The sequence below is a fragment of the Bufo bufo genome, chromosome 7, assembly GCF_905171765.1.
Source record: "Bufo bufo chromosome 7, aBufBuf1.1, whole genome shotgun sequence".
In the NCBI taxonomy this organism is placed as follows: domain Eukaryota; kingdom Metazoa; phylum Chordata; class Amphibia; order Anura; family Bufonidae; genus Bufo; species Bufo bufo.
In genome coordinates, this window is record NC_053395.1 from 185,333,835 (window position 1) to 185,350,966 (window position 17,132).

The window sequence follows — 17,132 nt, forward strand, 5'->3', positions numbered from 1 at the left end:
CCATTAGTCATGTTATTCATTTAGTGGATGATCGCTTGACCCTTGCGTTTGCACTGCAGTATTTGTGGATGCAGATGTCATGTTTTATTACATGATGTTTAAGGGGTTTTCCGGAGGATAGGTCATTAATATCTAATTGGTTGTAGTCAGAATCCCAGCACCCCGACCGATCAGCTGTTCAAAGAATCTGCTGCGCTACGGTGAGTGATGCGGCCTCCAAACTAAGCACAGCGCCATACACTGCGTGCAGAATTATTAGGCAAATGAGTATTTTGACCACATCATCCTCTTTATGCATGTTGTCTTACTCCAAGGTGTATAGGCTCGAAAGCCTATTACCAATTAAGCATATTAGGTGATGTGCATCTCTGTAATGAGAAAGGGTGTGGTCTAATGACATCAACACCCTATATCAGGTGTGCATAATTATTAGGCAACTTCCTTTCCTTTGGCAAAATCGGTCAAAAGAAGGACTTGACAGGCTCAGAAAAGTCAAAAATAGTGAGATATCTTGCAGAGGGATGCAGCACTCTTAAAATTGCAAAGCTTCTGAAGCGTGATCATCGAACAATCAAGCGTTTCATTCAAAATAGTCAACAGGGTCGCAAGAAGCGTGTGGAAAAACCAAGGCGCAAAATAACTGCCCATGAACTGAGAAAAGTCAAGCGTGCAGCTGCCAAGATGCCACTTGCCACCAGTTTGGCCATATTTCAGAGCTGCAACATCACTGGAGTGCCCAAAAGCACAAGGTGTGCAATACTCAGAGACATGGCCAAGGTAAGAAAGGCTGAAAGACGACCACCACTGAACAAGACACACAAGCTGAAACGTCAAGACTGGGCCAAGAAATATCTCAAGACTGATTTTTCTAAGGTTTTATGGACTGATGAAATGAGAGTGAGTCTTGATGGGCCAGATGGATGGGCCCGTGGCTGGATTGGTAAAGGGCAGAGAGCTCCAGTCCGACTCAGACGCCAGCAAGGTGGAGGTGGAGTACTGGTTTGGGCTGGTATCATCAAAGATGAGCTTGTGGGGCCTTTTTGGGTTGAGGATGGAGTCAAGCTCAACTCCCAGTCCTACTGCCAGTTTCTGGAAGACACCTTCTTCAAGCAGTGGTACAGGAAGAAGTCTGCATCCTTCAAGAAAAACATGATTTTCATGCAGGACAATGCTCCATCACACGCGTCCAAGTACTCCACAGCGTGGCTGGCAAGAAAGGGTATAAAAGAAGAAAATCTAATGACATGGCCTCCTTGTTCACCTGATCTGAACCCCATTGAGAACCTGTGGTCCATCATCAAATGTGAGATTTACAAGGAGGGAAAACAGTACACCTCTCTGAACAGTGTCTGGGAGGCTGTGGTTGCTGCTGCACGCAATGTTGATGGTGAACAGATCAAAACACTGACAGAATCCATGGATGGCAGGCTTTTGAGTGTCCTTGCAAAGAAAGGTGGCTATATTGATCACTGATTTGTTTTTGTTTTGTTTTTGAATGTCAGAAATGTATATTTGTGAATGTTGAGATGTTATATTGGTTTCACTGGTAAAAATAAATAATTGAAATGGGTATATATTTGTTTTTTGTTAAGTTGCCTAATAATTATGCACAGTAATAGTCACCTGCACACACAGATATCCCCCTAAAATAGCTAAAGCTAAAAACAAACTAAAAACTACTTCCAAAAATATTCAGCTTTGATATTAATGAGTTTTTTGGGTTCATTGAGAACATGGTTGTTGTTCAATAATAAAATTAATCCTCAAAAATACAACTTGCCTAATAATTCTGCACTCCCTGTACATTGTATAGTGGCTGTGTTTGGTATTGCAACCCAGGCCCATTCACTTGAATGAAATTGAACTGCAAATAGGTCCTAGGACCAATTAATGTGACGTCACTGAGCCTAGGATAAAGGCCGTGGCGCCAATCAAATAGCCGATTGGCGGGGCGACCTGAAGTCAGACCTCCACTGATCAGATATTGATGACCTATCCTGTGGTCAGGTCTTCAGTACTGAACTCCTGGAAAACCATTTTATTCGAGGCTGGAACCTTGTTTTTCAAGATTAGGAATACCTTTTGATGAAGACTTGAGAGTATACCACTTACCAAAACAAGCCATCCATATAACTAAAGTAACAAAACAATCTCAATGAAATCAAGGGTAAATATACAAGCTGCAGATTTATTACAGAGATTTCTGCGAATGTCCCATTCACCTGAATGGAGCTTGCAGAATCCCATGTGACTGATGCAGAAATAACCCCATCCACATGTACCGCAACAGATTTTCAGTCGCAGAAACTTCTGTGACAAATCTGCAAAGGGAGAATTCACTCAAACCATGCTTAATTATATAATAGCATAAATTTACTGTTTTGTGTCCTGACACAAATAGTCAGTTTGCCTCTAAGGCTACTTTCACACTAGCGTTAAAGTTTTCCGGTATTGAGTTCCGTCATAGGGGCTCAATACCGGAAAAAAACACATCACTTCGGCTCATCGGAGCCCATACAATCTAATACATGTACTATACGGAGCTCCGTACAGTGTTACAACAAAGTTTTATGAGAATCGACTTTGGATGAAGCATCCGAAGTCGATTTTCTCCTCTCTAATATAAAATATAATAATATATATAACTGCCCAAGTTACAAAGGCCTTTTTCTTGTGACATAGCAGGACAACTTTAAAGGGGATGCGTCATGAAGACAACCTCTGTCCATGTGTCCCTTCTAAGTCAGAACAGAGAGCTGCTTTGTGAGACAAGGCTTCCCCTGGCAAAATCAGACATTTGTCACAGGAGCTGAAATTGTAAAGACTACCAGACACAACAAAAAATTCATCACCTCTGGGTTGCGGTAAAATATTTGAATTACTGCGATTCATGAATAACTTAAAAGTCCCCCTATGGTAAAAAATTGCCTGGGAATCACAAGAATCTCGGTTGGAAAGCTTGTGGGTGAAGAAATGTCATCATGGAGCCCTAGCCTTCTGTGTACATATTATGTTCTAGCTCAGGGGTCAGCAACCTTCAGCACTCTGCTGTTAAACTACAACTCTCAGCATGCACACTTGCTTGGCTGCTCTTGTAACTCACATAGAAGTGAATGGTACAATCTGGGAGTTGTAGTTTCAGTACAGCTGACCCCAGCTCTAGCTTGTCAGGCTACCCACCAGCAGCAGCAACAACTCACTCGGGAGACATGTCAAGTCCAGGAGCTATGAGGTATAGTGGTTATTGCTGGGATTTATTTTTGCTATACCGCCACTACATCTACAACCATGCACTGCTGAACAGCATCAGTTGCAGCAGGAGGCAGTTGTAAAAAACATCCCTTGTGGCAAGTGACAGGTCATATCATCCTATCCTAAAAGTAGCCTCACATAATTGTTGCAGCCAGTCACCGGCCACAGTATGTGATTTCTGCAGGCCCAGGAGGAATCAGAGCTGCAAGGACCAAAGCGGAGGAGCGGGAGAGGTGAGAAATTTGAATGAGGGTTTTTCCATACAGTCGCCTACTTTCCGATGTAGGCGGCTGTATGATAATGCTCCGGTGTTACAGGTGAACAGGTTCCCACATGAAGGAAACTCTTTAATACCTGTATTTGTGTGCTTTACTGTCCGTACTGTTTATCCACAGTGGTAGCCGCTAATAACGCACTTGTCCTTCTACCATCTGCACCTCGGCTGTTAATTTCCGGAGACAAACTCAGCTTTTCAAGGATAAACATTTACTCAGCTATTTTGTAGTCTTATATGAATCAAGAAATGTGGACTGAACTATAAAACATGAATAATGTTGTAAGCTTCGTCCTTTTATCTTGTTTAAAGTGACGCTCCAAGCAAATGATGAAAATGTAGCCTTTGACCATAGAGAAAGGACCTACCAGACCCCTGGTGTCTCACCTACATAGTCTCCACTAATCAGAGATCCCCAAATCTTGCAGTCTGTCTTCTAAAATACATCAAATAGGTGTCTTTGGTTTGGCTGATATCCCTAGTCACGTTTTAAGGTTTTTCTTTTTATCGGTCGGACACGGACTTGCAGTGTAGCCACCTACAGGTGGCACTAGAGAGACTGACTGGTTTCTTCCTTCTGGATGAGACCTCATTTGCATACTTTTCCCATGGGGCATTGCCCGTAAGACTCCATACACCAGCTGGATCTTAATGAAAAGCAGTAATCCCACCATATAGCTCCTAAGCAGCAGATTTCATGACCTTCATGAATGGTTCCTAGGGGATTCTGACAAACACTGTCTCAGGCATAATCTGCTAAGAAAAAGGCCTCTTACTCATGTGTATCAAAATCCGGCCGGATTCCTGGTGAGATACCATCCAGATTGTCATCAGTCCTGCTTCATAACTCATCCGGATTTATACGCCTTTTACTTCAGAATAACCCCACTAAACGCCCATGTGAATAACCCTATTCATTAACATTAGCAGCAGATTCCGGTACACAAAATATGCGCCATATACGGATTGCAAAGACGCTCGTGCGAAAAGGGCCAAATACATTGATCCCCCAATGACTTTTCCCATCATAGCAATTTGCTATAAAGTATGATGGAACAACTATCTCCATTTTTTAAGCATATCCAATTAATTTTCCAACTGAGATCTTCAGATAATGAGCAGGAACGCTCATCTGCTAATTCCCCTGCAGGTCTATCTCCTGCTCTACATAGCAAACAATTCTACTAAAAAGTACAATCGTTCTCCCAAATTCTATTTTGTCCTATTAGATAGTCCAGGAGAAGAGCAGGAACTTCTACAAAAGTAGTATGGTCCATCAAAAGCGTTGGATGAGTTGTGGAAGGTCAGCTGAAATTTGGCTGGATGAAGAAAGTTCTGTCCTAGCTTTATGTACTAAACCTAGACAGTATGTATGCACAAATATATGAGACTGCCCTGAGAGTGAAAATCCTACTAAGGTTCTAAATATGACACATGACTTTGTAACCCCTGATGTCAATGTCTAGAAATAGAAGACACGAGGCACAAATCCCTGCTCTCTCTGATTACAAAACCACACTTATCTATCAATGCCTGTGAACCACTGTGATGACCTGTCATGTAGTACATGTGAGAATAATGGACAAGGAGGACTAGTCATGAAGTATGAGATCTATCAGCACATACATGACAGCAAGTGGCGAAAATAAAACCCTCCACGATGAGTACATGTTGTGCTGCTGGTGATTTTAAGGGTTCATTTCAAATGGCATATATACCTGCTGTACAGGCGACTCAACGAACCACTGTCGGGTGTGTTCTGATGTAAAATGACCATCAGATAATACTTGCCAAAATTTTTCAAGTCACTAATTGTTTATCAATGATTTGAAAACTGATCCCTGTAAATATCATTAAAAAAAAAAAGAGTTGCTGATGACATCATAGAGGAAGACTTGATGACATAATGATCAGATTTGCCAGGTTTAATAATGTGCACTAAATTTAACAACATAAAAATATATAAATAAAAGCTCTAGTGTAGATTAATATGCACCATTTTGAACCTGTAACTAGAGATGAGCGAACTTCTGTTTTAAGTTCGGCGTCTAAAGTTCGGCTTCCGGTTAGCGGAGGATCCCGATATGGATTCCGAATTCCGTTGTGGTCCGTGGTAGTGGAATCAATAATGGCCATTATTGATTCTGCTACCACGGACCACAAAAGGAATTCGGAATCCATATCGGGATCCTCCGCTAACCGGAAGCCGAACTTTAGACGCCGAACTTAAAACAGAAGTTCGCTCATCTCTACCAGTAACCAAGTGGATGTGGATCTGCTGTGTCTACTAGGGATGAGTGAATCGACTTTGTTTTAATACTATACAGAGCAGGAGTAAAAAAAAAATTGACACCGAACTCACATTCAGTTCCAAGTGGTACGTTGGAACCTAACCTGAGTTCTGTATCAAGGTTTTTTACAGTAAAAATTTATTTCCGAAGTTATTACACAAAGTCTCGCGAGACTTTGGGAAGTAATAACTTCGGCTTATCGGAGCCAATAAAACAAAGTTTTATGTGAATCAACTTCGGATGAAGCATCAGAAGTCGATTTGCTCATCCCTAGTGTCTACTGAAAAGATTTGGCTTGGGCTAGTACTGAGAGTGTTATCTAAGTAGCCCCCCTGGTCTTCACCTTTTAACTCCTATACAGGGATCTGAACTCTGCTGCAGGGGAACCACCAGGCTGCTACTTCTTGGGGTAGTCACTGTCACGGGGGTCAAGAGGCACCGCCGCAAAACACCAAGGGATCAGGCAAAGCTATACTATGGGATAAAATGAGGTCAAGGCAGGCAGAGTTCTGACGTCACAAACTAAGCCAACCAATAGGTGGTATTTTATCGAGTTAGACAGAATGTCTAGCCATGCATCAGATTTATCAGCCAGCCTGAGCCACTGTGATAAATCTGGTGCAGCTCTAGACAGCCTGTCTACGTTTATACCACCTATAGCGGGGATCCACAACCAGGGGCCACATGCAGACCGTGATATCATTCTGTGCGGTAACATGTTTGTCTGTGTCTGGTGGCTGTTCACATGTATTTTTCATGTATTCTTCCATTAGATAGGAGTCCTGGAAATGTAGCAAGATATTTATGGTATACATGTACATTATGCCATAAATATTTCACTCGGTAATTAAGTTTTATTTTCACCCCTTGGGATTGGTTCGGTCTGACAATGTGGCCCCCAACCAGAAAAGGTTGTGCACTTCTGATCTATAGGATTTGTAAATCTTTCCCAGTGTGTTTCAGGGAGCTGCAGTCACAAGGGGAAAGTCAACAGCGAAGTGCCAAGAATTGCTCAACCCGTCTAAGCTCTGTCGATTGCATACTAGACAGTTGCTTCCTAGCTCAAGATACTGAAAGTTTATCCTAGCAATTTCTTTTCCAAGCTCTTTTGACATAAAGAAGAACAACAATCTGCCACCTGTCACACAGGCATATTCTCTTATTCCTTTCCTGATTTGTCTTCTAGTGACTAATACTTAACCTTTGGGAATCCCTTAGGTTGTTCTGGAATTTCAGTATATAATAAATGTCTCAAGAGACCTGGCGCAGAGTTAAAACCTGTGTTCTTAAGCTCTAGGTTGGGATATAGCATTTTGAGCTTGTATGGAGGCCAGAGAACCACGGTGGAGCAGGACTATCCTCATGAGAAGACCGAGAGATGCCTTCCTGGCTTAGTCTCAGGTTCAGCTATCATTAGCACAGGTGTATCTGGAGAAATGACTGTTTGGCCTATCTGTGCTTATTATCATTGGATTTTCTTGGGGCGTTTCATGCCGACATGTGTTTAACTGTATAAGCACACCATTTTATGTTTAAGATAATTCACTTTAAATCCATGTACAAATACCGTGGGTTAAAATAGAATAAATTCAGTATTGCTCAAAAACATGTACAAAAATGTCTGTACTCAGAGAAGAAGTAAGTCATGTAGTTAGTGCTTCAGAACATCACTGAACTATTTCTTATATATACAATCCAATGAAACATCTGTTCAGTCTCCGGGGCTGCATTAGAGCAGTGAATGGATCTAAGGTTATAACCATGGAAAAGTCTACATGTATCACCTAATGTCTGCACAGCAATATATTGTATATTCTATGGTGTTTCCAACATAAGCACTGCACAGGGGCCATACGTGGTACACAATGCTTTACTGTGTGACCTGCTGCAAGAAACGGTCAAAATACACAGCATAAAAGGTCTGTATTGTCTTCTAGGGTAAGACATAGGGCTAGCAGAGGGACAGAGGGTTTTGATGTTGTAGCCCCAGTAGCATTTGGCTAGGTCCAGAGAGCTCCAAAAAATAATCACGGGCAAAGGCAAAGCATTCAACAATTCTCCGCCAGTTGTACATGGCCGTTGCTCCTAGCCACACATCTTTGAACACGTTGAGGTCATATTGCTAGTACCGGTGCAAAACGTGACACCTCTTGCTGCTGCTTCTCAGCAATCCTTGACTAGTACCACTTATATTCCATGAAATCCTGGTAGGAAATCAATGGGCTAGGCATGGTAGCATCTGTGGCATGCCGCCCTGCTGGCACCTTTTTTGCTGCACCATGCAATGTTGAACCGATAGCTTGTTGCTTCCACTTGTCTTGCCAATGATACCATAGGGGATGGGCAACCTGCGGCACTTCCAACTATTGTGAAACTACAAATCCCAGCATGCTCCATTTATTTCTATGAGAGTTCTTATAAGGGCAGAGCAAGTATGCATGCTGGGAGTTGTAGTTTCACAACAACTGGAGTGCCGCAGGTTGCCCACCCCTGCGGCATAGTACATTGCAGCAGGGCTACAGTATCCCATTATTTCAGGTAGCGCTGCCCTGGGACACTCACACATCCTGTGATCCCAGTATGAATAAGAGCGCCAGAGATAGCCAAGGCTTACTTATGATGTCACCTACAAGTTTGCCCGATTTTAGGCAAGTTCATGTACTCTACACACATGTGCAGCCTTGTAAACCACACCTTTTAACCTACAGTTGAAATATGGCACTATTTCTCCCATCAAATGTGATGGCATCTGCGAATTCTATAGCTTCATTTGTACTCTTGTCATGCTGTCTAGATCACGGCTTCTCCAACTTTTTCTACTCAGGGCTCACCAGCCAATTCATAGTGTTGCCCACTTACTTGCATTCATACTAAGCAGCCAGCATGGGGCTTCTGGGCAGCTTCACTGCTCCACAGCTCGGCACACACTGGACAAGCAGCCTAATGTAATGTGCACCTCATTTGGATCCACCCAGGATTCCTGTACTAGTGGCTCAGTATGAGTCTTAAAGGGGTTGTCCCATAAATAATGTAAAACATTAAAATCGGACATGATATAGTCCGTGACAATACCTTTCTAACAAAGCTAGAACCAGCCCTGTACCTCTCATGGATCTAGAGATCTCCACATTCATTGCTCTGCTAGATTTACATCAAGCTGATGGCTCAATGGGAGTGTCTTTTCTGCTGCAGCTCAGGGGGTGTGTCTCAGCTCTCCCTATCACAGCTCAGGAGGTGTGTCTTTTCTGCTGCAGCTCAGGGGGTGTGTCTCAGCTCTCCCTATCACAGCTCAGGAGGCAGTTGAAGGATGAAACTGAGCATGTGCGGCCATCTTAGTGAGCAGGTCAAAGAAATAATTAAAAAACAAACAGCAATACATTTTATTGAATAACTCAGTGGCTATACAAAAATTTTAATTACATGGAATTACAAAAGTATTCAGTTCCTGCTGCTGGTTTGAAAACTGTAGAATATCTTTAATGGGACAACCCCTTTAGATGATTTCTACCTCTTCTTATGAACTTCAATTAACAGTTAATAGAACTTCATAAGAAGTGATTTGAGAGGGGTTTTCACAATCATATTGATCCCAGATGCCTAATATAGACCAGGGACTGGTGCCTCACCAGGCAATGAGCCTCAGTGTGAGACGTGCTGGTCTAGGTCACCTTCATCTAGGCTTATCAAAAGAACAATTGAGCTATTATTCTGTCATTCAAATCCTCCACCTACAATTACAATGAGATTAGCTTCCATCATGGAGAAAGCTTCAACTTTGTAAAGCACACAACACTCCAACTTGGAGCCCACCACAGTATAGACCTGTTCCTACCATCCCATCCATTCCAAGTGCTTTCAATTAGTGTGAAACATATGGCTGACTTTGTTCTTCCTCTAATTGGATGTCTCAGGGAGCATGGTGGTAACTGCAGCAACACAGTATATGTGTGGGGTCTGCTCTCCGGAATTTAGATGCCCACTGGCATAGAGATAGGTATTAAATAGAGTAGGTTCCCACCTAGACTGAGGTCACCTTGCCGCATTGGGTGGTCCCACAATTTTTTTTATCAAAATATATTTGCTAACCTCAAATTAATTTATCATATCAAATTTGTATATATATATATATATATATATATTAGGTATTAGTTTATATATAGTTAATAAGTATTAGTTTATATTAGGGGTGCACCGAAATTCCGGCAGCCGAAAATATCGGCCGAAAATGCACCTAATCCACTTCGGCCGATATTGCTACATATCGGCCGAAAATATGGGGTGTGGGATTTGTCACCCACCATCTGCGGGCGGGCGCCGGGCGGGCGGTTTACTTTGTCACTGCATCTTTATTTTACCTTACAATCGTGAGGCTCCAGTAACTAACAACTCTGCAGGCAGAGCGGAGGCTGGCGTAACGTCACTTACTCACGTGACGCGCCTGCTCCGCCCACTTTATGAATGAAGGAGGCGGAGCAGGTGCGTCACGTGAGTAAGTGACGTTACGCCGCCCTCCGCTCTGCCTGCAGAGTTGTTACTGGAGCGTCACGATTGTAAGGTAAAAATGCAGTGAGTGATGCTGTGAGCAGCAGGGCCGGGGCTGTTATGGGTAGGGGGATCGGTCTATGGCACTGCTATGGGGAGGGGGGATCTGTGCACTGTTATGGGGAAAGGGATCTGTGCACTGTTATGGGGAAAGGGATCTGTGCACTGTTATGCCCATAACAGTGCACATATCCCCTTTCCATAACAGTGCACAGATCCCCCTCTCCATAACAGCGCCACCCACAGATCCCCCTCTCCATAACAGCGCCACCCACAGATCCCCCTCTCCATAACAGCGCCACCCACAGATCCCCCTCTCCATAACAGCGCCACCCACAGATCCCCCTCTCCATAACAGCGCCACCCACAGATCCCCCTCTCCATAACAGAGCCACCCACAGATCCCCCTCTCCATAACAGCACCACCCACAGATGAATTTCATTCATGAAAAAGAATTATTAATAAAATCATTAAAAAAAAAGTTATTTTAAAGTATTTGGGCAAAAAGGCGGTTTCGGTTTCGGTTTTCGGTCAAGGGCATCCTGAATTTTCGGTTTCGGTTTCGGTTTCGGACCAGAATTTTCATTTCGGTGCACCCCTAGTTTATATATACATTATAGGTATTAGTTTATTAGTTTGCATGTAGTGTCTTGAGAGTGCTGTTATGTTCTGTGTTTTTTGCTGTTCATATATATACACACACACACGTTTCGAACAACCATTCTATGGACAAACCACCAAGACTAGCTTTACACATGTGGGTCTATACAGCCAAAGTCAACCTTTCAAAAGTCAGACAATTTTACACCAACTAATCTGATGCACACATAATGCATTCTAAACGCAGTATGAAGTGAATGGAATAATTCCTGTTAACTTCCAAAACCAGATTCTTACCTCTTTCTCTATCTTCAGAAGTTTCTTCACCGCCACCTCTTTGTCTTGCGATAGCCATTTTGCTCTGTAAACACTCCCGAAGCTTCCACCGCCACAGCTTTCATAGAATTGCAAGTCATTGAATTTAATTTGTACAAACGAAGCAGTTAAGGACGACATCTCATAATGACGAAGTGTGGCTCTCAAATACGACCTGCAAGACAAGTGCAAGTGTTGGTGACACAACCAGTACACAGTCATATATAGCAACAAATAAAATATTAAATGGATTGGTCACAATCAAATCTTTTTTTAAATTCTACCCCCCTCCCTCCTCTGCCAGACCTGTCACCTGCTCCCCGCTGTTCGGTTCTATCTGGGCTGCCTTCACTGAACTTCGGTCTCCACAAATAACCGGATGGGGTCAAGTACGCCGCTGCGGAGGCCGGTCATTGGCTCCAGCAGCTCACGTGACACTGTCCATGCTGGAAGTTCACATGTATGGAGCAAAGTTGTGGGATGGAACCAGGAGGTTGGAAGCAGGTAACTGTGATTCATGTTACAGGTCCGGAGGGGAGGGGATTTAAAAAACTATTTGATTGTAGATCGACCCTTTAAATAAACATAAAAGATGTACATATGAAGGTAAATACAACAAAGGTAAATGGAGCATAAAGTGTAGACGATAACTACTTCCCCCTATAGTTTGCAACCATACAATAGATGGAAATCTCAACAAAGATAGTTGATTTTTCTCACTTATCGTTTAGCGGCTTGTAGCTTACAGTCAATATATTCTTGCTGTCATAAAAATCAAGCCTCTGCATACTACTTTCCTGTACGGTCAGAGGTGGGCTTCTGCTTACACACAGCAGCCAATCTGAAAAGGACGGGCTAAGGTATACGGCCTGGAAGAGGAGCAAAGCAGCAGCCAGAGCCTGTGATAAGGAGTGTGATTCCAGACTACCTTAGAGTCCCTGTAGCCACTATGCTATAGTCACTTTTCATATAGTACTAACTACTAATACAACACTAAGGCTATGTTCACATCTCTGTTAGAGATGATTTGGGAGCCTGATCCGGCATAAATGCTAGCTGTCGGCTGGACAAAAACTGCTGAAAGTTATAGTTATAGTTAATAGGGATCTATTTACTAATTAGGTGACCTCTGAAGGCAGTTGGTCACACTGGATTTTATTTAGGGGTATCAGAGTACAGGGGGCAGAATACAAATGCACACCACACTTTCCACATTTTTATTTATTAACGTGAAAAAATGTGGAAAAGTTCAAGGCGTATGAATACTTTCTTGAGGCACTGTAGGTGATCCAACAAGGGACCAAGAACAGGCACATGTGGTGCACAGGACGATGATGTCAATTTTTCCACATTGTCCACAAGATAGCGGTGTTTGATCGGTGGGGAGTCAACTGCTGGGGTCCCCGCCAATAACAAAAATGGATGCTGTTTGAATGATGCAGCGGACATGCATGCTCCCACTCGTTTCCACTCAGAGTTAGGCCTCTTTCACACGGGCGTCGCGGGTAAGGGCCGCATAGGATGCGGATGTGCCAAAAGGAAAATCGTTGCGTTTTTCAGTTTTTTCCGCGCAAGTGCAATGCGTTTTGCACACACGTGATAAAAAACTGAATGTTTGGTACCCAGACCCGAACCTCTTCACTAAAGTTCGGGTCCTTCTATCTTCATTCAGCAGGACCTGGGCTGACGTCACTGCGCTCACCACGTGGTGAGCGCAATGACATCAGCGAAGGTCCTTTTGCAGGTCCTTCAAGAAGAACAAAGAAGACGATCCTGGCTGCGCGATCTAGTGGATGGGCTAAGTAATGTTTTATTATTTTTTAACCCTCAATTAACATTTGACTTTGCATTCTGTATTAAAGAATGCTATTATTTTCCATTATAACCATGTTATAATGGAAAATAGTAAAGTAAATGGGGTCCCGGGTCGCTCATCCCCCATCTCCTTAGCAACCATCTGTGAAAATCGCATCCGCACTTGCTTGTGGATGCTATGCGATTTTCACGCAGCCCCATTCATTTCTATGGGGCCTGCATTGCGTAACGCAGAATATAGAACATGCTGCGATTTTCACGCAACGCACAAGTGATACGTGAAAAACATTGCTCATGTACACAGCCCAATTGAAATGAATGGGTCAGGATTCAGTGCGGGTGCAATGCGTTCACCTCACGCATTGCACCCGCACCGAATACTTGCCCGTGTAAAAGGGGCCTTAGCAGAGTGCTTGTAGATTACAGCTGAGTTCTAGGGGTCCCAGCACAGGGACACTTGCGGATCATCCTTTTTTCAGGAAACCCTTGTAACTAGTAGCGATTGACCAAAGTGGACAACCCCCTTTATATTCTACCTTACTTGGTAAAAATAAAATCTAGCAACTTTGTCCTTCTGAATTAGTACCTTGCACAGTGCATAAAACAATGTCTGGTGGTTACATGGAAACAGCTAACAAGCTGCTTTTGATGGATCTGTTATTCTTGTTATACAATATGTCTCAAATCAGTACACTGAGTTCAAAATGGTCTCATACATTTAAGGGGCTGTCTTATAAATCTAATGAGAACAACTGCATGTGAAGGTTACTGAACTCTCTATGGAAACCTTAGAACACCCTCTTATGAGCCAATACCGAGAGATGCTGCAGCAGACCTAATGCATCCTTTCATGATTGGCCACTGCAGGGTAAATGTATACCCAGATGTGGCTACCCCTGAGACCAGATCGGGCTTCCATATAAACTGAGTTGTCTTCATAAGATAAAAAAACAAAAAAAAATAAAAAAACTGGTACATACAAGTGGCAAATAGAAAATAAATAAAAATAACCTTGGTAAACCCTTTTAATGTTTAAAGATTTTAAGGGTCCAGCACTTGACATGAAATTGTAATCCTTTATTTGTAATCCCTTAACATGTATTATATGACCGTCCACAGTCACGCTGCATTTCGAGCTTAGTAGTTCTTGATCACAGCTGTTCATCCCACTATGGGCCAGCAGCTTCCATGCACTGACAGATGAGGACGGGCATAAACTGGACTAGTATGTGAGTGGGGAGCACTTACAGTCATCTGTTTAATCTATGTTCATCAGGGTAACTGAATTTTCATAGTAAGATATGCATTCAATCTGATAATTAAAAGAGTTTTGCAGGATTTTTTTTTTTACTGATGACCTATCTTCTAGATAGGTCATCAGCAGAGGTTGCAATAATGCCTGTACAAGCGTCATAGATGCTTGTTCAGGACATTTTACTCCCTGGAGTACCAATACGCCTTAGGCAACTTTCACACTGGCGTTTTGGCTTTCTCAGGCTACTTTCACACTGGCGTTTTGGCTTTCTGTTTGTGAGATCCGTTCAGGGCTATCACACGCGGTCCAAAACGGATCAGTTTTGCCCTAATGCATTCTGAATGGAAAAGGATCCGCTCAGAATGCATCAGATTCAGTCTCCATTCCGCTTTGGAGGCGGACACAAAAACGCTACCTGCAGCGTTTTGCTGTCCGCTTGACGAAACTGAGCCAAACGGATCCGTCCCCATGGACTAACATTGTGTACCAAGACGTTTGGCTCAGTTTCGGCAGTTTTCTATGACACAATCTGGCACAATAGAAAACGGATCCGTCCTCTATTGACCATCAATGGTGTTCAAAACGGATCCGTCTCGGCTGTGTTAAAGATAATACAAACGGATCCGTTCTGAACGGATGCAGACGGTTGTATTATCTGAACGGATCTGTCTGTGCATATCCATGACGGATCCGGACCAAACGCGAGTGTGAAAGTAGCCTTAGACTTTTCCCCGCCATTCACCAGTGCAGTAAGCGCTGTGAACGGCAAGGGCAGCGCAGAAATGCTGCTACTGCCTGAAACAACCATTAACAAAGCTCCTTACAGTAAGGAGCTTTGTTATTGGTCAGTTTGAGCGGGCTGCCGGAACTTATGGCACTCCGCTCTGAAGTGAGGAAGGCGCACGATTGTCACTGGCGGGGTAAGTGGCCTTACTGTGTAGGGAAATTTAGTGGGGATCCCAGATCTAAGCACCTTGTTTTTCTCTATAATGATGAGTCTGAAGCGCCTTGCAGAGCGCTGTCTCTCCTCCCTGCTGAGCGCGGTACTGAACACTGCCTCAATAGAAGGTCTAGGGGACCGTCTTCACTACCGCGCTCAGCAGTGAGGAAAAGAGACTGAGCGCTTCAGACTCCTGCTTATAGAAGTCAGCGAGGGTCTCAGCGCTAGACACGCCAACAGGAGACCAGCAGCAAGCAACACCAACCTCAGACTTGGGTCTGACCGCCAGCTGCAAGACAGCGAGGGGACGGGAGGGAGACCCTCAGGGCAGCTTATAGGTGCAGCAGACTGTGATGTGCCTGTGTACTCCTGGCTGATACACAGATGTCACAGCATGACTGACTAACCCCTACTCTCATTGCCAATGCAAATCCTGGAGAAGAGAGGAGGCTGCAAGGACCGTGAAACAGGAGGCTGCTTGAGGGGTAGGGTCGGGTTCACACACAGACAGTAGTGGCCAAGGAAAAGCATCACTGTCCCACTATATACCGTACACTATTACACAATGTGCACTATAGTCCAGGACACTATCGCACTATATACCGTATACTGTATCACTATGAACACTAGGGATCGACCGATTATCGGTTTGGCCGATATTATCGGCCGATATTGAGGATTTTGAACGTTATCGGTATCGGCATCTATTTTGCCGATATACCGATAACGTATTGGGAACATAGAACGCGCTGCTCTCAGCGCTCTCTGTGTTCCCTCCGCAGCACAGGGGAGAAGGAAGCAGTGTCTCCTCCCCCCTGTGATGCTGCCGCTGCCGCCAATGACAGGAGAGAAGACAAGAGGAGGGGAGGGGCTGTGGCTGCTGCGCCACCAATGAAGAGGAGTCTTTCATTCATTCATATACAGGAGGCGGGAGCTGGCTGCAGAATCACATAGCCGGCTCCCGACCTCTATGAGCGGTACTAGCTGCGGTCCGCGGTAGTTAACTCCTCAGGTGCCGCGGATCGCAGCCACCGCTCATAGAGGTCGGGAGCCGGCTATGTGATTCTGCAGCCAGCTCCTGCCTCCTGTATATGAATGAATGAAAGACTCCTCTTCATTGGTGGCGCAGTGCGCCCCCCCCAAGCCCCCCAGTATTAATCATTGGTGGCGCAGTGCGCCCCCCACCCCAATCCCGGCCAATAGTAAAAACATTGGTGGCGCAGTGCGCCCCCCCCCCCCCCCCACCCAGTATTACTCATTGGTGGCAGTGGCCACAGGATCCCCTCTCCCCTCCTATCGGAGCCCCAGCAGTGTAAGCCTGGGGCTCCGATCGGTTGCCATGGCAGCCAGGACGCTATTGAAGCCCTGGCTGCCATGATAAGCTCCATGCTGCTGTGTGCACAAAGCACAGAGCAGCAGGGACAGTGTGATCTCCTATTCACCCTGATAGAGATCTATCAGGGGGAATAGGACAAGAGTTCTAGTCCCTAAGGGGGCTAAAAGTTAGTAAAAAAAAAAATACTAAAATATTAAGTATAAATGAAAAAGATTTATAAAAAAAAAATACACATTAACAATAAACCAAAAAATACACATTAACAATAAACATATTAATTTTCAGCAGATTTGTGTAGGAATTTTTTTTTTTCCTCAAAAATGAAAATTCCCAGAATATCGGTATAAATTATCGGCTATCGGCCTGAAAGTTCACTAATTATTGGTATCGGTATCGGCCCTAAAAAATCAATATCGGTCGATCCCTAATGAACACCATAACAGTATATACAGTACATTATCACACTATGTACACTATAATAGTATAACAGTACACAATCACACTACATCCC

At 43.9% G+C, this 17,132-nt stretch overlaps 1 protein-coding gene across 3 annotated transcripts in view; it reads right to left on the minus strand.

Annotated features, from left to right (window-relative positions):
- MAP3K20 (mitogen-activated protein kinase kinase kinase 20) overlaps window positions 1–17,132 on the minus strand; it is a 232,839-nt gene that overhangs the window by 181,565 nt on the left and 34,142 nt on the right. For all 3 annotated transcript variants that reach the window (XM_040441937.1, XM_040441938.1, XM_040441939.1), the window contains exon 2: window positions 11,258–11,450. In XM_040441937.1, coding sequence (XP_040297871.1) covers window positions 11,258–11,416 — 159 coding nt within the window. In that variant the 5' untranslated portion in view covers window positions 11,417–11,450. The remainder of the gene's footprint in view (window positions 1–11,257; window positions 11,451–17,132) is intronic.